The sequence below is a fragment of the Amblyomma americanum genome, chromosome 7, assembly GCF_052857255.1.
Source record: "Amblyomma americanum isolate KBUSLIRL-KWMA chromosome 7, ASM5285725v1, whole genome shotgun sequence".
Taxonomy (NCBI): domain Eukaryota; kingdom Metazoa; phylum Arthropoda; class Arachnida; order Ixodida; family Ixodidae; genus Amblyomma; species Amblyomma americanum.
The window spans coordinates 12663200-12688049 of record NC_135503.1 but is presented as its reverse complement, the minus strand read 5'-3'; the positions used below and the strand labels follow the sequence as shown (position 1 = coordinate 12688049).

At 45.8% G+C, this 24850-nt stretch overlaps 1 protein-coding gene across 2 annotated transcripts in view; it reads left to right on the top strand.

Moving 5' to 3' along the window:
• Positions 1-24850, top strand: part of LOC144098506 (cubilin-like) — a 247792-nt gene that overhangs the window by 67583 nt on the left and 155359 nt on the right. For both annotated transcript variants that reach the window (XM_077631193.1, XM_077631194.1), the window contains exon 2: positions 24227-24472. In XM_077631193.1, coding sequence (XP_077487319.1) covers positions 24310-24472 — 163 coding nt within the window. In that variant the 5' untranslated portion in view covers positions 24227-24309. The remainder of the gene's footprint in view (positions 1-24226; positions 24473-24850) is intronic.

Here is a 24850-nt window from a genome sequence, read left to right as displayed (position 1 = left end):
TGAAGATTATTGCAAGTGGCGTTATTGTGACCACCGGGGCAAATACTATGCCTGATGCATGACTACATTTATAAAACCGACTCGTAAAGTTTGGCTGAACACGGCTAATCTATCGATAGGTAGCAAAACGCCGCAATTTTAGGAGAAACCAGCGTGTTGACATAGTACTGGCGTACTTCAAATCTACTTTACCTAGGCAGATTCACCTCAGCACATTGAATTAATACTAGTGCACTGTCAACGCGCAGTTTTGTTAGCAATTTCTCGAATTCGCGCCAGCTAGCCCATCTAATTTAAACTTAGTGAAATTACGCTCGTCCACGGACGCTATTTGCGTGATCCATATTACAACGTGGATAACTATGTCTATGGAGCACGACATACAAGGGGTTTCGAACTTTCTTATCTCAGACACGAATAATCACGGGGTCCCCATAATTTTTCTGCCACGTAGAGCTTCGTTTCAGCTTTCACAAATGGTGAGGCCTTTGGTTAACAAGGGAGACAGAGATACAGCGCTATTCCTGTGTCACTAGTAATCAATCTAAAGAAAGAACAGAATATAGCAGTGACATCAAAAAAGGCAAAAACCAGGCATGTCTTTTATCTATGATCAATATACTACTCTACCTTTTATTCTTTCTTGCGTGGAAGCCGCAGTTCACATTGTTCTAAAAAGTCAAGTGACAGAACGGCTTTTCTGAAACCCTGAGATCAAGTGCTTTGCTGCATAAGAAGTCGAACGCACCACCACAAATGGAACCGGCCACTTTCTCTCAAGGTATCGGCGACCGATATTCGTACCCAGGGCTAGGATAAAATTGCACAAACAGAATGGGAGTGTAAACAGCTCAAAATCCGCGTTCCCAAGAGGCACCACCCTAGAGAGGATGTCGGCAAAACCGCCTAGAAACAGCATCTTCACCGTGACGGCTCGTGAATGAGAGAAAAAAGCTTCAAGTGAACGTATACGTGCACACTTGGATTTCATATAGCCCGCATCCCTTCATTTTGTGAATTTTTAATCCCAGAAAAGGGTTGGGGTCGCACTACACTCGTGTACACAGGGTGCTGCGTGTAAGCCGGATAACCGAAACACGATGGCCACGAAAATGGGTAAAGAGAGGGTGAAGAATAAACACAGGCGCGACGGAGGGCGGGGAGATAGAAGAAAAGGGGAGGGGGTAGGAGTGAAGGGGCAAAGACGGAAAACTACTCAGGGGGTCTCACCGTTATCCTACACTCAAATAAGAAAGAAAGCCTTCACATCCCACACTCGCGTAGCCTGAAGCTATAGGGAATAGGCGCTGTAGCTCCCGAATTCGCGGACTGCCTTTAGCTTTACGGCACGCAAAGAAAAATGACGAGTCGCGCGATATGACGGGTGGCTTTCGGACGCTTGTAACTTTCAAAAACGTACGGCGGCGAACACCCTTCTCTTCTCGTCCAAGGCAGGAGGCACGAAATTCGGGAGCTCGCTCCCCAACCGGCTTTCCGCTCGAGGGAGCACGAGCGAGTTTTCCTGCGCCGAGCGCGGGCGCTCAGAGCTCGGGCCTGGGAGCGTGGTGGGAGTAAGGAAGCCGCGGTTATGGCTCCTTCTTGAACAAACGCTTCGTGAATGAAGAAAAAGAAGAAGAAGAAAATCGAAAGGAACCGGGGGGGGGGGGGGGGGGAGGGGGCGAGGCAGAAGGAAGCTGCAGTTTGCCCCGAAGCCGTTGGCACTATAGGGAGCAAGGGAACTCAACAGCCCAAGGCGAAAGAGTGTTCCCTCCGTTATAGCTCGGCTATGTAAAAGAATGCAGCACTGAGGAGGTGGAATGGCCTTGCAGATTAATTGTGGACATGTCAAATTTTAAGAAATGAACGGAATTGGTCTGTAGAAAAAGGCGTCCCGCATCGGCAGCTATCGTGATTATTTAGCGCTTCCGTTAGGCGCGCCAGCCATCACCGACCATGGCCGCCATCGACACGTTCAGAAACCTCGGTCGTCGAACAGCTAACTCGACCTCCTAGCTTCCACAACGCTGCATGTTTCTATCAGAAGAGCCTAGCATCGTTCCCTCTTTTATATAGCAGCAAGTTGGCGTACTTGGAGCCAGGCGGCGGTTAAGTGTTCCTGAGGCGATGGTCGAAGAATAACCTATTTATTCTGCAGCATATTTTCTGCGTGTGCGTGAATGTGCGAAGCGGTATAGGGAGAAGGTTTTCGGATGCTGTGTACTCTGGTTGAAGTGAACTTCCCTAGTCTCAGCAGGGAGGCTTTCCACAAATAAGATCTAACCCCCTCCCACTTTTTCTGTTTTTTTTTTGCAGCCTTCCCCGCTATGCAAAGTCGGTGGGGTCCACTCTGAGTCATTCTAATCTCACCTTACACCGGCCGACTTCTCTCATTTTTCACCCGCAGGTTTATCTTGATGCTGCCACGGCTTTCCGCTATTTTTTATGTCCTTAAAGCAGTAATCTACGGGCTCTGCCGCCTCGCGAGGTTGCGAGGTCTAGTGCGACAAGTAATTAGCGCACGGGGTAGGCCTAATGACGTTTTAATGTCCTTGATATGGAGACGCCAGTCGTCGCGGTTCCTTGGTGCAGTGCCGGAGGTCACTGTACTGTTATTAATGCATTATTCCGGTCCTGTAATTTGTTTTCTTTTTTGTTGATAAAATGGCGTTTTCGTACCATGGCCGCGGCATTTTGCGTGCGCACAGCGATGGTGACGGCGCTATGGAGCAGTACTGAGTAGGTCTAAACAAGAAGGCTCTGCTATTTTGCGCCAATGAGCCATATCACATGGAATTCAATCATATGCGGTTTACACACGTGGCCTGATCGGCCTCTGTTGATCGCCATATTGTGAGGCAAGGCTGTGCAGTAGTTAATCAAGCGGTTGCTATGGCAACGGAGCTATCAGTCTGGCCAAGCGCGCTCATGCAAGAGCACTTTGGTGGATTATAAAGATGAGCGTCGCGCTGAAAAGGACACTCAAGACATGTTAAGTCGTGCTTTCTCGATAGGCTAACACGTTTTGATAAAGAGAGCCTTACTTCACTGAAAACAGAGTTTTTACAAGCTAGTAATTACCAAAAAAGCGAAAAGCAAGCATCACCACCACTGGGTGCTTTGACAAGCCAACTACGGTGCGTCAAGACTGTTTTTCGCGAGGATGCCTGAGGTTGGCTACTCCGCCATTAACTTCAATACGCGGATCACTGAGTCTTTTTCGTTCTTGACGTCACGAGTTTGGGTCAAGTTAAAAGAAAATTTATATATATATATATATATATATATATATATATATATATTATATATATATATATATATATATATATATATATATATATATATATATATATATATATATATATATATATATATATATATATATATATATATATATATAATTTTTCTAGCCATAAATGGATCGCTTGCAGACGGACAGATATCAACGTAATCAGAAAGAGGCACAAAATTGATTTTTACTCAGAACAAAAATTAGATCAAGTTGTGCTCCATCTTCCCTTAATATTTCGATTGTTTGTCTCACGACGGCTAGTGCTGCGTGTAACAGCACGGTACCCATAGATTGCCGAAAGCGCACACCCAATCGTGCCGTTCTCTTCGCCTCAACCAGGTCTGACAATGCGTGGTCGTGTACATAGTGTGGGCCCAACACACTAATTGACAAATATCATCACAAATGGCGGACCCTGAGAAGTAGGCTAATGACTGTCTAGGCTACACCATATAGAAGCTTCGCGCTTGAGCACATTAAGTCGGTATAACTTAGGTTTTCAATGGCCGCCACCCAAAATACCTTTATTAAAAAAATAGCCCGTCGTTAAAGCTTTTGATGTTACATAAACAAGAATCTAACCACCAGACGAAATTACAAGCTGAAGGATTTTGACGTCTCTGGCGTGCCTGATGCTTAGTGAAGCGTCAAGAAGATTATTTCGTTTACTGCTGTGATTGGTCAACGCTGTAATACAGGACTCCACGGACCATGACCCGTTGTTACCAACTGCTCTTTTTTTTTTCAAGTTGTATCCTACTGCAGCGTAACGTGAACTCCGATAGTGTGTCAGACGGGTGCAGGGTGGCGTTCCCGGCGCCGTACACGATGGTGGAGGCGCCATCACTCTCTTAATACCCCGGACCCGAGTGACTGTTTTTGCACGCTCGGCTTTTTTCTTTTTCTCGAGAGCACGGCGCACTTTCGTCGTCTCTCTTGAGTAACAGGAACCAGCAGAGAGAGCAGCACTGGCCTCGGAGAAAAAAAAAGAGAGTGTGAAAAAAAAAACTAAGAGAAAACGGGGCTACTCGAAGGGCACGTATGTGTAAATATATCAGCGATCTTTCTCCAAACGCCATTGATTCGCTCAGGCGTGCATATATGGAAGAGGGAAAGGAAGAGCTCGGGAATAAAATGGGAGAGGTAGGGGGGGGAAGGGAGGGTAGGGGGGGGGGGGCGAAATGCAAAGAAAAAAGCGGGAGTCTCCTCGAGAACTGTATTGCTCTTCTATAGCGGAGGGGCAGGACAATATTATCTTCATCTTCACGAGCACTGAGCGAATAAGAAACGCAGTATAGCAGGAAAATGAACGCGCGCGGCTGTTCCCTTAGAGAGAGTGAAGGGCGGAATGAAAAGTGCGAAAGATGAAAAGATGAAGAGGTGCGATGGAGCGGCGGTTAGAAGGAAAAAGGAGCGGCAGTGGCCTTAACGTGAATAACGCGTTCCGGTGCTGCGAACTGCGCTCGCGAAGTACTTTTTTTAATTTTTCGGCGCGCCGCTTTTATGATTCGCTTTCCTTAGGTCGTTCCTTATTGATCAGGGCCGGCGGCGCGCGTAGCAATGTGCCTGCAAGTGGAGGAGACTACTGAGGCTGACGAGATGTGCTCGTCGGGCTTTGAAGGCGCCGATGAATGTGGGAAGGATGGGGAAAATAGACGGACTCTGAGGCTGTGAAGGGAGGTTTAGGGAAGTGGTAGGAGGTGTTGGGATGAAGCATAGCCCAATGAAGAAAATGAAAAAAGGAAGAGCTGGGCAGACTTTAGCCCACGAGCACGCGCGGACGACCCTATCCATTTTTAAGGCATCTCTCATTCTCTCTCCCCAAAACATCTCGCTTCTATTATCTTTTCCCAATTTTCCCTATTGCAACCCGCCGCCTTCGCACACAGAAGAGAGCTCCCACGTTTATCGGATTGCTACTGCGGAGGAAGCAGCATTTTGCGAAGCTCGGCGCACCTGTTACCGTCGGCGGCGAGTCGTTCGGCGGCTTATTCAACTGTTGCTAACCAGCGCGAGTGCGTTGCTAAGCGGAGCGATTTGTCGGTGCTAACACTCCCCTCTTTCTCTTCCCTCCTTTATTCCCTGCGGCTTCGTCTAGCGGTGGCAGCAAGCCTCCTATCTTTCGTTGTGGGCGCGCGTGTATATGTGCAAGCGCACTGCAGTCGGAGAGTAATTTAAATGAGAACAGGCGCCGACAGAAACACGCGACAGTAATGCGATTTATTTAAAGCGGAGAAGCTAACCGGCACTAACGAGCATTGTTCGCGAAATGAGGCATTGTTACATTGCGTCCTGCGCTGGTGGAGTGTTTCGGTGTTCTGCGGTTTTTGTCCCCGAAAATCTAGCGCGACAGGCTTTGGGCATTCGGGACTTAAATCATCGGCAAGGTAGCGGCGTGGATGTATCAGTCGGAGAGAAAGGCGACTGATGACAGAACTGAAAGACAACGTATACAATGCAAATGTTCTATATACTGTAGTTTTCGTGCTTTCTTTTAGCTTGTGGAGTCCGCTGTTTCACACCGTCAGGCACTGAAGGAAATTATGTTTTGCGGAAAATTGAGTCTGGTGATAAGTAAGGAAAATGATCGCGAAAATTCGAAATGAGTGGTATCAGGCTGAAGGGTTGTACTGACAGGCTGAGTTCCTACTATGGTTGCGCAGGCGTAAACCCACTTTCGGTTTACTTTATTATAGAGGTAAAAGATTGTTCAATTTGTATGGTGTTATAGTGAATGCTCTATTAATATAAGGCAGCCCAGTAAAGTCGAGAACTGAAATGAAGGAGAGTAGAATTACAGTATTTGAATATCTCCCAATGTAACATGTCCTGACAAATTAATTGTTGCAATAATTTTCATCGTTGCTACACACACGCACAGCAATGCTTTTACTTTTGTATTTGAGCTGTATACAGTTTAATCTCGAGACTTCGAACTCGAAAAAGAGTGTCAATTTTTTCTTTCTAAATATGTTGAGTTCGAATTAATAGGAGCCCAACCGACAACACTTCTCTGAATACATGTAATTTTGACGGACATAAAACATCAGTTCGAATAATCCTTTACTTCTAGTTTTAATTCAACCAAGTTTTATTCAAAGAAGAGCGCTTTTTATTTCAAACAACTCACTATTATCCGTACCATATCTTTTTGTCTTATTGTGTGACTCTTGTCCTATGCATATGCCCTTCATTTTCGCATCCGCTTCCCACTGGAATGACAGTGTTTGAAAATAAACAGATGAATATAAACAAACGTCAAATGAATATCCCACACTCGTGCATGCAAAAGGGGCGGAGCTTTTTTCCCCACCCCCTGCGCCTCGCGCGGAAAATTTTTATTGCGCGGCCGTGCAAACTAGCCAATCTTTAGAGAAGCCGTCGTGTAGAGGGCGCTCACGTTAGCGCCGCCGCAGGGCACGAAGGCTACCAGGGTCGTATAATGGCGCTCAGCACGTCCTCGCGAAAAGCGCGAGCAGCTCATGCCGATGTTCCCCACGGGGATCGTTTCACGGACGCTCTACACGGCGCGGAACGTGTTTCCGGACGGACGGGCGGACGCGAGCGAAGCCTTTCGGATCCTGGAAAGATTAAGCAGAGAGATAGAGAGAGGAAAGAAAGAGCTGCCGCGAGGCGGGAACAGCAAGGAGAGGATGGAGCGTTACGCGAGACCTTGGAAGCGATGTACGGGGTGATTTGCTCTCCTCTCGGGCTGACCGGCAACACGATATCGGCAGAGTCAATCATCATCTCCGCTGACGTGCTCGATGACGCGCTCGGTACGGCGAGGTGTACGGTTTCGCGGGAGCCCCAACCGAGCCGGAGGAGGTGTAGGTCTCGTCTCGGGGGTCGGCGCCATTTTGGACGAAGAAGTGCTCTCTGTCCGCCAAGTACACTTGAGGGCTGGTCAGGGCCAGAGCTCCTGACCGGAGACTTCTCTATTACGCGGGGCGTGGGCTGCCACTTTTCTTTTACGCATTTGCGAAGATCGGAAGGGTATAGCATTAAGCGTTAAATGAAAGTGGTTGACAAAGAAGACGCCGTTGAGGAATGACAGATAGATGTGGAAGAGCATAAGGAGACGAATAAAATGATGGCGCCCAATATATTTGCAGTGCTGTTTGAGCTAGGAGAACGTTACGTTTGGCGCAGCCGACAGGATACGAACCTGTAGGAGAAACCTGAATGGAGTGAGCTACATGCTAGTGAAAAAATATCGATAGTTTGAAAGTGCGAGAGAACTCCTCGAGATCTTTTACATCAAGGTTAAAAAACAACTTAGCTCAATAAAAAGGCAGATGAAGAGCTGCATGCTAGTAAACCTCCACGCACTACACAACCTGAAGGCAATACATAGCATATCCGGAGTAGAACGCTGTACGACATAACCGGGAACCTTTATCGCCATTTTAAGATTACTTTTTGACTCGCCTCCTACTTTACTCCACTTAAAAAAATACAATGAACACTTTCAGAGAAAGCAAGATAGGTTGAATGGAAGAGGAGTTGAAGAGAAGGAGCAATAAAATCTGATGAGCTCGAATAAAGATAGAGCACTAGACGCTCGTCACGCATAAAGAGAAGGCAGCTTCTGCTGGAGGCAGCACTAATGAAAAGAAAACACGCGCATTCGCTTGCTCGGACACCGTCATAACTTCAGCTTGCACTGTACATCCTCGGCATGAAACTGAAAACAAGAAACAGCGATAGGAAAAAGGCTGCTCCCGTGAATACTAGTAAAACGTGGACGCGAATAAACCTATCGTGTAGCTGAAACTTACTTTGTCGAGCTCGAAATAGTGCAACGGTTCCCTGGATAGGAATGATTACCGGGACAAACAATGTCGCTGCTCTGGCCACCAGACATAAGACGATGAGGGCTTATATTTCTGGGTTGTTTTCTACTCTTACGAACAGCAGGTTCGTTTCGACCCTGTTCGCGTGCTGTTTCTGACAACTCGCTTTGGGGCAATGTACATGATCGGGATAAGACTTTAATAGCTTCCAAGCGCTCTCACATCTCTCAACTACGAGAATACAATGCGCATGGTGAGTATTGAGCTTGCAGGGCGTACATATTATTCATGGGATACAAATTGTATTTAGTGGTACACAGTGCACGAAGCGAAAATATTCGCTGTAATTTTTGTTGTGTTTGTTCCCCCTTGTTCCATTTACAGCCAGACCAAGAAAATATGTTCGCCCTGTCGAGATATATGAAGGATCAGAGCGAAAATTCGCTCTTCCCCATTTCCATCCCAATACCCATAACCATTTCATCATCCTCTCCGCTACGTCCCCAGGGGAGATCAGGGAAGTCTCCTCGGGCCCGTTTCCTCGGCTGTGGTTCGTTATGTAGCTTTTTACCCCCCCCCCCCCCGATTTGTTTCCATTTTATGCACCTACGGGTGGTAAAATTTATATATTGCCTTCGAGAACCTTTTAATTTATCTTCATATTGGATTAAGCCTGTTGTACGTTAGTGGTGCAGGCAGGGCTTATTATTTTTCAATCTTTTTAGGGTTGCAGAATTGACATCTGAGCTAGTTGGTTTTTCATTTTTAAAAATTATATAAAGCGCACTTAGGACAACAGACAAGGGAGACCAAACAACACAAGCGCTTGTGTTGTTTGGTCTCCCTTGTCTGTTGTCGTAAGAGCGCTTTATATAATTTTTTAAATTTTTTAGGTTGCCCCAACCTAACGAATGTTGATGATATGTGCTTTGGAATAGGTGGCATGTGGATATGGAATTAACCATTCTGTATCACGACAAAAAAAAAAAGGCTCTATGGGGTGCCCACTAGTTTTTGTTCACAACAGAAAAAATCATTCGGCATGAGAGAAGTTCATCTCATTTCAATGACGATGTGCTTGCGAATCGAAATGTGCTAAGATTCAATCCTTCTACACTACTGTCGAATCGGATGTGCTTGTGCATGCTCGATATGACTTGAAACATTCCGCAAAATAAATCAAGATCAGGAACACAGCCGACGAACCAACACTTCGGCGACTGACGCTTTTCATAGATCCGCGAGGTTCACAGCCTGGTGTGAAACTACCCCTGTTCCTCAATCCATAAACCCAAAATCGTGGCCATTTAACGACTAAGAAACGCTCCTTGTTTTTTCTCTCTCAAATATTTCTATTCTTTATGCAAATATATCTCGCAGCCTACTACCAAATAGGGCAATACCTTGCACCGTTCGCTAGTGGTTCCAGCATAACTAGGACTCTGGCCGCTGATGCAGAACGCGAAAGCCCTCCTCATGGAAGATGTTCGGGCGATGTTCATTTTCAGTTTCCATCCTAACTTGAGTTTCAACTTAGGTCCCAGCTGCGACTTCGGTTTTATTTTGCCTTGCAGGGACACTGTGGAGAGACTGAAGTTGGCCTTTCGCCTCTTGAAAAAAGCTTTCTCTTAAATATGGAGCTTTTATAAGACAGAAAAGGTAAAAAAATGGCTGTGGTTTAGCTCTGGTTAAATCTGGAATGACGCGGTAGCTACAGCTGCCGAGTAGAACTCGCTCAGTCGATTTGCAAAGTCATTCTTTCGCTGCTGGGCGTTCCTTCTTCATATTCATCCGTGGACGTGGATTCACTCCCCCCCCTGGCCACGGTGGCCACGGCGCCGCCAAGCTGAAGGCTCGAAATGCTAGCCTAATGTAGGCGCACGGCGCGCACACCAGCTGCTTGCTCTGACATCACTCCGCGCATGCGCACAACTGACGAGGCGGGAGGTGTCTGCTCCACCCTCGGCGCAGCGGCGAGGAGCGCGGCGAGCACACCTACTGCGGGCTGTGACGTCACTCCGCGCATGCGTACAGCTGGCGGAGCGCTGGTGCCACGGCTCAGCGCGCAGCCACGCTGACCTCGCGAAGTGGCTGGCGTAGTGTAGCTATCGCTACAAAATTATGAGATACACGTACCGACACAACCTGCCGGATTTCGCAAGCATACTGCGGTGAAGTAAAGGCAATTTTCTATAATCGCCGATTCCTGAGACTAAGCAATACCACAGTTTAACTCCCCGCGGTGATCGCGGAGACCTTTTTGGTCTTGGCGTCACGAGTTTGAATCTACTGGCGGAAAAACAATAAATTTATTAAATTCAATTTTCTCAGCTATAAATTCGTCCTTCGGTGCTGAAAAAATCTCGACAAAAAAGGAAAAAGCTAGAGAATCATTTTTTTCCGCAAACAAAAACTGGATTAAGTTGTCGTCAGTGTCCATTTCAGACTAAGCTTAAGTTTCAGTTTCAGATACATTTTACACTCCAGTTTCAGCTCGAGCCTCAACAATAGCTTGTCTTGGCTTCAGTTCTAACTTCAGATTAAAATTCAGTGCCAATTTCAGGCTGAGTTTTGATCATTTACATGCTTCGGCTTCAGATTAGGCCATGTACACTAGCGGACATGCGCCAAGGACATGCGCCATCAAACAAAAAATTAGAGGTCACTGCGTTCCGCGCCCTTCTCAGTAAAGTGATAGGATGCCCCATACCCCCTAGTTCGGGTCTAGACGTGAAGAAGAGACTCGGCGAGTGTGCTTTACAGGCGGCGTTTTTTTTCCTCTTTTACCCGGCTTTCGTCCGCTATTTCTCGACGGTCTTAAAGCAGTGTTTCCGTTTTCCGTATTTTTTTTGCTTTGCCCCTCCAGTTGAACCAGGAACTGGCTTCCACCGAAGCCGGAATGTTTCGCTCGTTGAAACCCTGCCGGACGGTTTAACGGTTCTTCGCGGGGTTTTAGCGGCTGTTAGCGAGGTTGGCGTGTGTGTTTCAACGCTCTGTGGTGCCTTCGCTTTGTGTTCGTGTCTTGGATGGCTTCTCTCGAGAAAACAAATTCATTAGGCGCCTAGCTAAACCGTTTTCCCGGGCCGATCGCACTGAAGGACTTCTCGGGAACTCTGGGGAGGATCCCGCAGTCCGAAATTAACGCCCACCCCCCCCCCCTTCCACCACCTCCTACCCAGGCCTGGAGTGCGGGAAGAATGGAGCTTGTTTATTGGGGGCTGACGGTGGTCTTGCGCTCTTAATGCTGTCTTTTTGGCTGCAACATAAAGAGAAAAGGGAAATAATTTTATCAATGAGTTCGTATTATCACCATATCTTGCGCTTGTTTTACCAAGACAAGCTCGTCTTCTAGCGGCGCCTAGAACAGGAAATATGTTAGCTTTGTAGTGCAGTAAAACATCGCAGTTTCTGGGGTGGTTGCGTAGCAAGAAAGAATAGTTCGGGAAGTACGGGTTAAAAAAAAGCTGCGCGAGTTTAGAGAAGCCAAGAATGCTTGGCTTTCATACAAAGCTAGTGAAGTTTATATGCGGGAGGTAGGAGTAGTTAGAGCACCTCAGGATAAACGCAGTACACATTTATTTTTTCAGCACGCTACAAACAGTCAAATCTAGATCAGCGGTGCGGATTAACCAATATACATTGGTTTTCCTCGTGCGTGCTTACGCTCCAAAGTTGAAGCATAAGAAGCGCATAAGAGGGGGGGGGGGGGGTAGCGGTCACACAAAACGAAAGGACTAGATATTGACCAAATGATAATCTTCTGGCCCAAGCAACATCTTAGGCCAGAACATCGCCGGTTCACTTTTGTGTCAGAATTCACATGCATCATAACGCTCGCATCACAGCATGGAAACGGGAAAAAAAGTATTTATATGTCCTGGTGTATCATTAGCAATTTCTTCACAGGCCTCTAATGCAACCCGATATACTTTTATTTTCTGCAATGAGGACCCTGGTGCGCAATAAAAAAATTATCAGGCTATCTCGCCGTCGAAGGTACGTCTGAAGATGATATGCAATACGGGAAATGCGTAGCACCTGGGAAGGCTCAAATAGATGAGGATAGCCGCACTCTTTCAATGCGGAACGGCACGATCTCCTAGCTGCTGGATGTGCCACCAGCTACCCTATGCTCTGCCGCTGCCACTTGTGACTTCTCTTCTAGCTGGATATCGGGCTTAGCACCCCCTCGGCGCTTTCCGTGCTTCGCGTGCCGACTATTTCAGCGGCTTCTCTTCTCCGTTCTGGGTTGCGCGCTCAACGTCCGTGGCTGCTTTCGCTACTTGATGTGCCGTGGTGCTCGGCCTTTCTTCTTTGGCCTCAGCGACGGATTCAGCCCTCCTGGCCGCCTTCTCACCTTTGCGTGCGGCTACGTAACACTGCCGCTAACGACACAGCTTAGCCTTCCTACTCATTTGGCACCACTGCACGACCGCGGCCGCAGCGCTGCTCTCAGATCATTGGGAAGCGCGTACCGAATGAATTAAAGATGACGTCGACGCTGGTGTCAATTTTGCCTGTAGCGTGTACTGTGTTTTTTAAAACATAAAATTGCGTTGAAGGCCGAGTGCTCTGAGGCGTCGGGGAACGAAGCTGTTCCAATGGCGCTGGCTTTAATTTTTTACTGTTGAATACCGTGCGTGCTGAAAATTTCTGAACTGTTCAAATAGTTCCAGAGACAGTTTAGGCTTGAGTTACGTTGACGGCTTGACCGCGGATTCGAGACAATGTCTGCCATAGTTCAAGAGTGCACGTTGTTGGGCAAGTCGGCCGTACATTGACACGCAAGGCATTGAGGAGCACGATCACGGACGTGAAGGCACAAGGACAGGAGCCTGCCCTCTTGTGTTGCGCAGTCCCTTGCTTAATAATGTTTGCCACATTTTGCTGAGAATGAGAGCTAAAAGAAGTTCATATTTAAAAGTTGCTGCGTAGTATAAGACTGTGGTAGTGCCACTACCCGCGGACTGTAAGCTCATGTCTATGCGTATCACCTGTGCCCGACGTTTGAAACGAGCACTCTTATACAGTCCTTCATCGAAGTGATAACAGTGCTTATAGGCCTTAATAAGCAGACTAACTTCATATGTTCACAAAGTCAGTTGCATTATCGTCACTATCATCATCATAATCATCATCATGAGCCTACGTCCACTGCAGAACAAAGGCCTCTCCCATGTCCCTCCAAATAATTCGTTCCTGTGATAGTTGCTGCCATTTTATCCCCGGACACTTCTGAATGTTATCCATCCACACGACTCATTTCCACCCACTGCTGCGCTTGCCCTCTCTTGGAATTCATTCCATTCCCCTAATGGACCAGCGGTATTCTTGCCTTCGCATTGCATGCCCTGCCGATACCCATTACTACTTGATTTCAAGTTGGATATGATAACTGGCGTTTGTTCCCTGCACCATGCTGCTCTCTTCTTTTCTCCTGTCATCTTGTTTTTGAGAGCTCGCTTCGCTGTCGTCAACTTAATTTCACGTTGAAATTTGGGCGAGTTAATATGCATTCATTGTAAGGGCAGCGCTTGTCTTGTCTATGTCCCGCCGTTGTGTCGCTGATGCCCTACAATTAGTTTCAAACCTTTTCGTTAGCGTCGAAATTTCCGCCCAATAGGTGAGTGCTGAAGAGATGCAACTATTTTGTACTTTCTTATTTATTGATACTGGCAAGCTGCTATTCACGATCTGACACACCAAACAATTCTGAAAAAAAAAGCATTTTTCAACGGGAAAAAGTTTGTGAACGCAATTTTTTTTATATATTGTAAGATTTCACTTTATCAATCAATATATCTACAGATCTCCCGTCGGCAGCCTTGCAATTTTCTGCTATTAACGATTTTGCCGTTGTCAAAAAGTTTCCAATCGTTTCTTTTTTTTATGGCAGTCATAATTGCTCTATAGGAGCGATAGAAAAACTTTAAAAGAAGTGTTTTGCTACGCGTCGGAAGAATTACCTCGAATGTTTCCATCATATTACCTTACAATATTTCAATATCCAAACTTTTTGTCCAAGAATGGTGGGCATGTAATTGCCAAATGCCCTCCATTCTAATATTACTCTACTAGTTATTTTACTCTCGTGGTCCGAGTCATTAGTTTACTACCTGCTTAAGAGGTACCTTCTTAACAGCTTTTATTGCTTCGCTGCCCCTCGTAAACTGTTTTGCCCTTCGAAAACTATTCTATATCACTTTACATTCTCTCATGTTAATATTTATACCCACCTTTCTGCTTTGCCTGTCTGGTTCCTCGATCATGCATTCTAATTAGTCCCGCGATGTACTTCAATGGGACACACGAACGCAAATTTTTAAACATGCGTATACACACACACGCGAAAAGCTGAGTGAAACTGCTGTGCAAATTTATTGTATTTATTTATTCAGTAGTGCTGGCTCTTAAACGATCCAAGGAAAGGGGAGGGGGCATACATAACATACAGGCAAAGAAAAACATACAGCAAAAGAACACATGGCATAATGCTGCTGCGCTGGTGAACTCCGCTAAAGACGAAAGTTTCGTTTCTGGCTATTGCGCTCTGAAAAAATAAATAACTGAACACTTTTCGTGCAGAGTAGGGGGTTATTTTGTTTGGGTACTGGTGTCGAATGTACCGTGTTGCAGACTCTAATAGGTGTGGTACATGATAAACTGCTGGTTCATGGATAAGAAATGAGAAAAGAAATTGAAAGCGGAGTTTTCGTCGTCTAACTTATCGCAATACGATTCCAGTAGCGTTCCTCTACTGAGTTCGGGAATGAGGTGGTTTAGAATAGATAAAATGTAATTTTATCGTGTGAATCTGTTCAAAATGGTTGATTTCGGGTATATGGGCCTCATGTAGCGCACTAATACTTGTGTTTCGGCCTTTATTAATGATACGTACGCTAGATATCTAACGCTCCTCGGTGAATTTTGGAGTTTATGCCTCTGGAATCAAAGTTTATATGAAGCGAATGAACTGAGATATTTGTTATGAAGGTTCCACGATAAATTATTACACTTACAGTTAGTGAATTCTGTCAAAGTAATTGAGCTTTACTGGTATCTCTAACAGAGTGAAATTCTTTTGCGAGTTGCGAATGACAATTTTTAACAACTGCAAATAACAACCACTAGAGAAATCTCATTATAGTTTTCTAGTAAGAAACGATTGCCTATTTTTAAGACCCGTACTACTCGGCCTGTTTATCAGTCATCTGAAAGTTGTCCAGTCTGTAAAGAATTACGAAAAATGATGCACAAATTCATTCCCAGCTATTCTTATAGAAGCTTTAGTATTCTATTTATTTACCTTTTTCTTCTACTACTTATACCTCTTTAAATCCCTCTTCTTCAATGCTAATTAAACTGGGAAACCTATCCTCTCACATACGCGGTAATGTCGGTGACGTACGCTTCACGTAGCCATGTATACATAAAGCCTTCCTTTTTTTTTCGGAATTTGTGGGTAAAAATCGGACGATATTTTTTTAGCTGAAACTCGGGTAGAAATGGGGTTATTCAGCGAAAGGTTCCATAATTCGGGTTTTATAGGGCCGCATTTTGCAGCAGATTACAATTCAGTATAAGCGCTTGTTTTCGTGCGGGCATATAAAATTATTTATATTTTGCACATTTTTTCATTGTAAACAATATAGAAATAGTAGATTGCACTAGAAGGCTTCTATAAAGACATATATTTCTTTTTTTACATAGGTTACAATTATTTCCCCATGCACATTCTCCTCTACTGCGCACCACCTCAGTCCATGGTGTATACAACTGCCTTTGTTGGATATTTGTTGGATGTACTCAAAAGATGTCCGCTAAATTGCATGCAGTGACTTCAGCTTTGTCCACATGGAAAACTTTACTAAGAGGATTCTTTTCGGGTAGAAATTGGCCTTTACCCGATCTCTAAGAAATGGTCTGGGGGGGCAAAAATCAGGTAAAATCAGGTTTTACCCGGAAACTAAGGAGACCATATATGTATATAGTGTAGGCTTAGAAAGCCTTGGAGAGTCTTGACTGTTATTCAGTGTTCTCACATCTCAGTAAAAAAAAGGGGGGGATAGAATCCTGACCAAAACATTCGAAAACATAATCGTTTCGTCGCAACGACAAATTTTTTGTAGTATTGTAATATTTATGTTCATTGCTGTAGTGTTTTTTTTCTGTAGTATGTTTCTGTATTTCTGTTGCTACAACAAGTGCAGCCCAGTATTGTGTCGTGACTGAAAAACTTCTCTTCTTACAAATTCATGGCCAAAATTGCAACCAAAAATCTCTTGTGACGCCAGAAAATTTTTTTGTTGTGTTTTTCCACAGGAATTCGCGCCTTAAATTACGTGTATATGCGTTAAATGCTCGACTGTAGTTGACGCTACTCTATCATCTCCAGCAAAGCACGCCTCGCTTCACACGCACCGGGAAATTCCTTCGGCGTGTACGCGGTCTCGCCGCGAGAAAGCGTTCGCGACCACGCCCTGCTGCCGGGCCCCGTAATGAGCTGCGTTCACTCAGCCTCGCGCGGGAAGATGGGTGAGTGGTCAGCTCGGCTCACACGTAGAAAGCTCCGTCTCGCGACAAAACCGTGCAGTGCCGTGTAGGCTACAGTAATAATAATAATTGGTTTTTTTGGGAAAGGAAATGGCGCAGTATCTGTCTCATATATCGTTGGACACCTGAACCGCGCCGTAAGGGAAGGGATAAAGGAGGGAGTGAAAGAAGAAAGGAAGAGAGAGGTGCCGTAGTGGAGGGCTCCGGAATAATTTCGACCACCTGGGGATCTTTAACGTGCACTGACATCGCAGAGCACACGGGCGCCTTAGCGTTTTTCCTCCATAAAAACGCAGCCGCCGTGGTCGGGTTCGAACCCGGTAACTCCGGATCAGTAGGCTACAGGCGCCGAAAGTTAATCGTTGCTGCCGAAGCGACGAAAGTGTTCCCACTTAAGAACGTTTAGTGATGCAGGAGGTCCTGGTGTTACAATACAATACAATACAATACAATACAATACAATACAATACAATACAATACAATACAATACAATACAATACAATACAATGCAGTGCAATTCAATTCAATACAATGCAATGCAATGCAATACTATACAATACAATACAATACAATACAATACAATACAATACAATACAATACAGTACAATATAATACGACGCAATGCAATGAAATACAGTGCAATGCAGTGCAATATAATACAGTGCAATGCAATAAAATACACTACAATGGAATGCAATAAAATACAATTCACAAGCTCCGCCTTAACGGTATGACACGACAGCGTTAATGGGTTGATGCCCATATATGCAGAAATAGTCATCCTCGCCTTTACATTCATATATCCCTGTTGGTGCTCATACAACTCCTGGCGCAGTGGTACAGCGATTTGTAAACATCATCAGCAGCAGCCTGGCTACGCCCACTGCAGGGCAAAGGCCTCTCCCATGCCTCTCCAATCAACCCTGTCCTTTGCCTGCTGCGCCCACCGTATTCCCGCAAGCTTCTTAATTTCATCAGCCCACCTAACTTTCTGTCACCCCCTTGTGCAACCTGGGCTTGTGCAACCCAGGTTGTTCTTTCCGAGCGACCATTCATTATTTCAACTGCCACCTGCCATGGTGGTCAGTTTTATCACAACTTAGTGGGCAGGTTGTGATGACGTCACAAGGTCACGTGGCCGAGGTGGTCCACCTAGGTGGCTGCTACGGGGAGTTTTTGCTCACAACGCCGACGACGACACCGCATTTTCTGCAGAACGGCAACTGTAACGCTATCGCGTTAATACAATTCAACACAGCACAACCAGGGATGATTTTAATCAGCCTACGACTGTACACTGAGCTGCCTCTTTGATGACCGCGCGAGTGGCCACTGAAATCCTTGATATGCGCTAAAAGCTTCTCACCGATAATTAGCCGACGCCGCAGCTTCTAGCTTCCACGAAACTGCATGCATTTAGCGAAGCAGAGTCTAGAAATGGTGCGGCCGTACCACGGGTATACACAGAGGGGTTATTCAGTAAATCTTTCCCCTTTTCTGCTTCCCCTGCCTTCGCATTAACCCTTATTTGCTACATCTCTCCACGAGTCTTTTCCCGCAATGCAACTCTCCAACTTTATCCACTCAGCCCTGTGCCGCTCCCTTCCGCGGCGTGATTATCCGGATTCGGGTCCGGCGTGTGGGCGGATTGCCGCTCTCGGAAACCGCGCGGGGTCTCGCTAATGCATTCCGCGTGACCCGGGCGCGATTTTCGATGGAACGCCCGGCTGAGTCCTCCGCTCGCGTCTTCCGAACCGTGTTTACTAGCGCTTTCGTTGGCTGCTTCCCGACGCGGCAGACGACGACCGCACTACGCGTCCAATACAACTCTGTTAGACGGCCGCTTGCGGAATCATGCCCTAAAGCTTTAACGTGATAGCGTTAATGATCATGTTTTCACACGATAGCGTTAAAGGCCCCCTCTCGCCGAAAAGCCGGTGTCGTCATCAGTGTCGGCTTTGGCCTCGTTGACTATGAGTGCAAAATGCACCAAAAGAAGGGCGTACTAGAAGGCAGGTCGGCCACCAAGGTCACGTGATCTTGTGAAGTCATCACAACCTGCCCATCGGACTGTGAGCAAATCGTCCACCGTGACAGGCGGCAGGTAATTTAATGACGTTGCTCGGGAATAAGAACCTGGGTCTCACAAGCCCCGCCGATGGCAGTACATGCCATCGCAGTGCAGTGGCACATAGCTTAACCGCTGCACCACTGCACCAGGAGCGGTATGGGGACTCCCAGCAAACTACGAATGCAAAGTCGAGAACGACGAATTCTGTATATCGTATATGCGCATTAAAGCTATTAACGCTACGGCGTCATGCACTTAAGGCGAAGCATAAGTGTTCCCAATTTACCGGCGACATTTTTAGCAGTCGTAACGCTTTTCTTGGAGAACAGAAGAAAAGGCTGATGGCGGCCACGGAAACTAAATGGGATATGATAATTAATGGAATATAGTATAATGATGCGCGGAAAAAAAAGAAGTCCACGCAGCAGGAGAAGAGATCTTATTAAATATTTACCTGTTCTATATATTAAAAACCTCGAGCTAAGCAAAAGTAAGCAACTGCACGCCTAGAAGTTCTATAACACTGTCTTATGCTGGATAGCTAGTGCAAAAATGTGGTCACAGCATACAGGGTGATCCCAGAGTCCTATAAAAAGCAAAAATTCACTAAATCCAGAAACAGAGTCAGTAGCATACTCCTTCTTTCAGAGAAATGCACAGCGAGACATAGGACACTTTTTAATGCAGAAAACATTTCGGCATGTATCATCAAAAGGTGGCGTTCTAGTGCCCGTGTGTACAAAAGGGAAGGGCTGCACCATAGTCATAATCATAATTATTATAAACTACTTACGCAAATGAGGCACCACTATCGCTGTGAAATATAACTATTCTGGCAAAAACTCTTTTTGTTATGAAAGTAATTCATGCTTTGTGTGCATTTTTATAAGAGAATCTGCTACTATTGGTACTTTTCGAAATACCATTTTTTTCTTTTACTTTTCTATCATAGTATAGTATAGTATAGTATAGTATAGTATAGTATATTATAGTATAGTATAGTATAGTGTAGTATAGTATAGTATAGTATAGTATAGTATAGTATAGTATAGTATAGTATAGTATAGTATAGTATAGTATAGTATAGTATAGTATAGTATAGTATAGTATAGTATACAGAAGACATAAGCACTTTTGTTTCTGCTCGTTATTTTACAAGGAGTCATCTGACGACGCCGCTCCCACAAAATTTTATTCTGTTTAGGGAACACTTCTTGACCATTTTCTGCGCCAGAAAAATAAAGACCATACGTCTATGAGTGCATTTCCGACTTCAAGAGGGGAGGTCGAGTCAAAACCTTCGCGAAAAGTTTGTTTAAGCCTCATTTATTCTTACAGGAGGAATGGCTTGGTAACCATTCACACAGGTGCAAGATTTTTCGGAACACTCATAACTTCGCTTATCACTTTGATATAACAAAAGCTCCCGCACGAGTATACCACACATAGATTAGATTTTTTTTTCGCTAGCCCTCCCTTTTTAAGCGCCATTCTTCGCCCTTATTTTCTCCTCCACAATTTCCGTGTCGGTGAAAAGATTAATTGTGATCAGGATTAATAGCATATCTGCTAACTCTTCGTCGTCTCTTCTATCTGGCAAAATAAAACAGAGTTTGCGCCTTGGCGATATATACGCACCAAAGCGAACTCTCTTGCGTGCTGGACGAGAACAAAAAAAAGGCACAGCGGATGATGTCAAGAATGTGGCTTCAGTTCATAGTCTCGATATAATGCCGCGTTGTGCTTTCTTGTTTTTATCGTGATCAATGTTCATTTGAATTGGTTAGTTTTATTTTTCAACCGAAGATGCCGTTTCATGAAATAAGGCCTTTAAGGCCTTTAAGAAGGCAGTATATTCTACATCGGTGTTCTCCTTTCGTACACCTTCTGGAGCTTCCATTATCTTACGCACGAAATAAGAAGAGCAGCAGTTAGTCCAGCGTTACAAGTCTCGCTTCAAGATCACTCTACAATAAGACACTGCACACGCAGGAGGGGCCGCCGTGCCAGTCCAAGTATTGCTCAGCTCTTAAGAAGATTACTTGAAGCGGGAACTTTTTACGGGGAGGGATGCGCAGCACAATGTTGCTGTGCCCACAGCCGTAGTGCATAATAATGACGAGCGCTGTTTAATACCCTGAAGTGAAAAATACACGGGCTTATTATGGTAGTGTTAATGTCACTTGCCTTCCTCATCACTTGGAGCTGCTTCGGAGTTAAGCCTTTTCGTGGTTGCCGGACAAAGTGTCGGATGCTTTAATAACAGTGAGAGATAGCAGTACGCAGTTTATTGTGCTATTTAGATGGATAGTAGTTAGAACTCCGCTTATTTAGTTAAGAGCAGTAGGGGATATGCCATGTGCGTGAGGATGTCGAATTAACGGAGAGTTTAACGTTTGTTTACGCACAACTTATCTAACTGACTGAGCGAGTGCGCAGTTTATCGATATCTGAGTATCTGAGAAGATCTCAATATAGAGGCCCTGACAACTTCTTCGCAAGAAAAAAGAAGACCCTATTTCATTCTTCTCTGCTAACCACTTCACTTCGCGCTGATTAGGACAATTTTCTGACACGAAAGAAACATGTCGCTGAGTCCCACATTATCTGATGCGCAGAAACTGGAAAATAATCGCAGCGGATATATCATGCAATTTCTTCTTTTTTTTACTTGGACACAATTCGCACCCAAGATTTGGCGTTTTCATTGCAGATTGGAAGCGAGGACACGAGTGCAGGTCACGTGAAACAAGCGCCACTAGACGACTGCTTGCAACTCAATGTCTGTGGTCTGCTTCTACTGCGCAGTACTAGCGCGAATAATTTGATTTACATGTGATTTGCATATGAGCTAGTACGATCGGTGTAAATGTCACTGGGATGCTCGCTTTGCGCAGACTCGTTCCCGGCGCGTTCGTGTTATCGCTACACCATCTACGGCCATTCAGTGACCGTTCGATTTGTACTTATTTGCCAAGGTAACTGGGTCAGATGTTTAGCGGGCTGTCAGCCCTCGTGCTGCGTCTGCGATGGCGCGTTTTTCAGCGAAACTGCAAAGCGTGGGTCATCGATTGTCCCTCTCTGCGAGGAGCCACTGAAAAAAGGCAATAATCAGTATGCGCATAATAAAGCGAGGCATGATACTGTTCATTTTAACCGGGTTCCTCTCCGGGGGGTACTAAAGAGGTATCAAGTGTTATGAATACATATTGGGGTCAAGATTCAAATCCAACCCGCTTCGTCCCAGCAAATGCAATAAAAAAGAAAACTCTGACCCCGAGGGAAAAAAAGGGAAAATAAAAATTACAGGTGAAAATCTGCGAGCTCGGAGTCGAACAGTTCTCGTATAAATTACTCAGTCAGAAACAAATTAGCAATGCAAATTTCTTCATTTTTTTCGTCGCATACATTTGCATATTGCGCTCGAATCGAACGAACAAAAAACTGCGTTTTCCTAGCTCTGCTAAAGTGGTGGTAAGGTTGCACTAAGGAATCAAGCGAGGATTTGTTTTGTTCCATCCTAAAACAGTTATGCGAAAGAACAACATGCAAATCAAATCGAATATTTTTGCTTTCTGTGATTGAGAAGCATAGTAAATGTGCTGATCTGGGTGCGAAGGATGGGGTGGTGAGAGGGTAGGAAGCTGGACACGAGAGGGCGCAATAATCCGTGCTAACTAGCCCTCAGTGCCTGCGTGTGTTCGTCTCGTATCTTTTTCGTTAATATTTTATATTTTTAAGTTGCGTCTTCTTCTCTTTTCGGATTTTCTTCCGGTTCGCTTCGCCGAAGGGGACGGCCAAGCGCATATTCTGCAACTTCCTGCGTTTTTTACAAGTGCCCTTAGTATTGTTCGCAATTCGCTTGTTGGGGCAAAATTAGGATCAGAGTTTAATTTGGTTATACGAAAACTTTGCTTCCGTCTTTGTTCTTTAAATTGGGCTTTCGTGATCACTGGCAGCTTATCACTTTGTTTGCTATGCAAGAAGACACCAGACCACTAAAAAAATTCAAAATCACGCACTGCTGTTTTCACGTTGTTCGAGATGACTGTTGTTTTTCTATGCCCCTTATCTCTAATGCTCAACATTGTCTATAAACTAAGTGCGGCCAAAAACGGCGCCGATTCTGCTCTTCGTCGACCGCCGTGCGCACTTGCTGTTGCCACCGTCGAAGAATTGTTTCTGCTTGCGAGGATAAGATCGCCCCACAAACAAAGTTAAAGTTCGACGCAAGTCTCCCAGTCTTTCTTTTCGACTTCCTGCTGTCTTCACTACGTGACAGCATTGTGCCTGCCCTATCACGTCCCATAAGTCATAGAGTTTCTTAATATACCTTGAAGGAGAGCTGGCGGCGCTACACTTCATCCACCATAGAGAACCGCAGGAATGCCGGGAAGACGAGGTTTCTTACTTGGCTTGCCTATTGTTGGACATTAAACGTGGATTGAGCCGTCAAAATACGACTCTTCTCGAAGCAAACCTGGAAGAAATGCTGTGAAAGTTTTCACACCGGCCTAACACCGAACTCTGAGTTGCGTTAAATCTATTGAAGTGAAAAACGGAGGGTTGATGTAACTTAATCTGCGCACAGGGGCCAACACCGCGGCACAGCTACCAACTTCGAGACACATGTTTTTGGCCTAAATATTATAGCAAAGCAAACACGAAACCTAGTCTTCCCCGAATCCCCGCGGTGGATGGAGTACTCTTTAAGAAACTCGCATAGCCGGAGGCGCCAGCTTTCCCTCTAGGTAATAATGAGAAACTGTATGCCATGAGCTACTGCAAAAGCCCTCCCAGTGACGTTATTAACATTAAACATCCTGCAACATTTCTAAGGCAGATATATGCCACATATTTTTTAAATGTTTTGTTTTTCAGGTATGGTATAAGCGCATCGCTTTTGTCCGCGCCTTCTTTATTTCTCTGCCAATCAGACGGGGCGCCTTCGCCAATCCTAGTCTTGTTCCTTCTCTTACTCTCGTTCTTACCCATGCTGCTTTTCTCCCATTCACTAGTATTCTTGCCCGTTCCGCGCGTGGTGCGAGAGAGGGCACCTCGCAACTAGCGGCATTAAACGGAAAAGGAGCGAACAATATTTTCAGTTGCTTATATATATTTTTCTTGTCATGCTGAGGAGTCACTTTACAGAATAGCGTTTGCCAGTAAAACCAGCAGATTGAGCTGTGACGAGAGATGCACTCCCTTTAAATGGCGCCACATCGCGGCGACTCGACAAACAGAAGCGTCCAAAGCATGGTGCGAAGGGTGATGTCAGTGTCATTGAAAACATACACGAGGCGCCGAATCCCCATGTTTTGTCTTCTGCTCAGAGTCCAACAAGCCGAGACGATGTGACCGCCAGCTGGCGCAAAATAAGCATAATTGGAGGTCATTGTGGGAGACGCCTTCGTGCTGTAGTGGTGGTCTTAAATCAGGCTATGAAGGTTGTTTTTCTTACTGCCGCTGCTGATGGTGGTGATGATGATGTGCTCAACGATCGACATTTGCTCGCAGGTTGCGACCGGCTGCTGCGGTCGGTGCGAGCAAGGAGCGCCACGAATCCGCGTGGCATCGGGCCTCGAGGGCAGCATTGGACCATGGGGAAAGGGACGCGTGATGAGACACGGAGGCGGCGCTCGTGTCGCAGCTGCCTCCTCCCCGTCTCGAGGAGAGCCCGGTCAGCGCTGGGCTGGCCCCCTTCCGTGTTCTCGGCGCTGTGCGTCGTACTGCTGTACCTGCTGCCAGCGCCGAGGGCCTTTGGTGAGTACACCACTTCCTCCCTGCTGTCATCTCCCGTCCGGTCATCGGTGGCTTTTTATCGGTTGCGAAAACTTCCTGAACATCTTCTGTGGTGAACTTTCGGGAACTGCCAGAGTCGCCCACCCCGTTTAAGCAACGAATAACGCGTGATATTTGGCACTGGCTTGGACGCCTGGGCTGTCGGCGCGCAATGGCTACTCTTAGCAGTTCACCAGCGAGCCAAGAGGCGTCGCAGTAGTCTCTAAACTTCGGCATTTATCTCTGCTAAGCATTGAAGTGGGGCTGTGGCGGGCTTTGCTGAATCCTTTCTTCCTCTCTGGGCTGGCGGGGTGTGATCACGGGGTTCGAAGTTGACGCACTCTTCCAACTAATACTGCG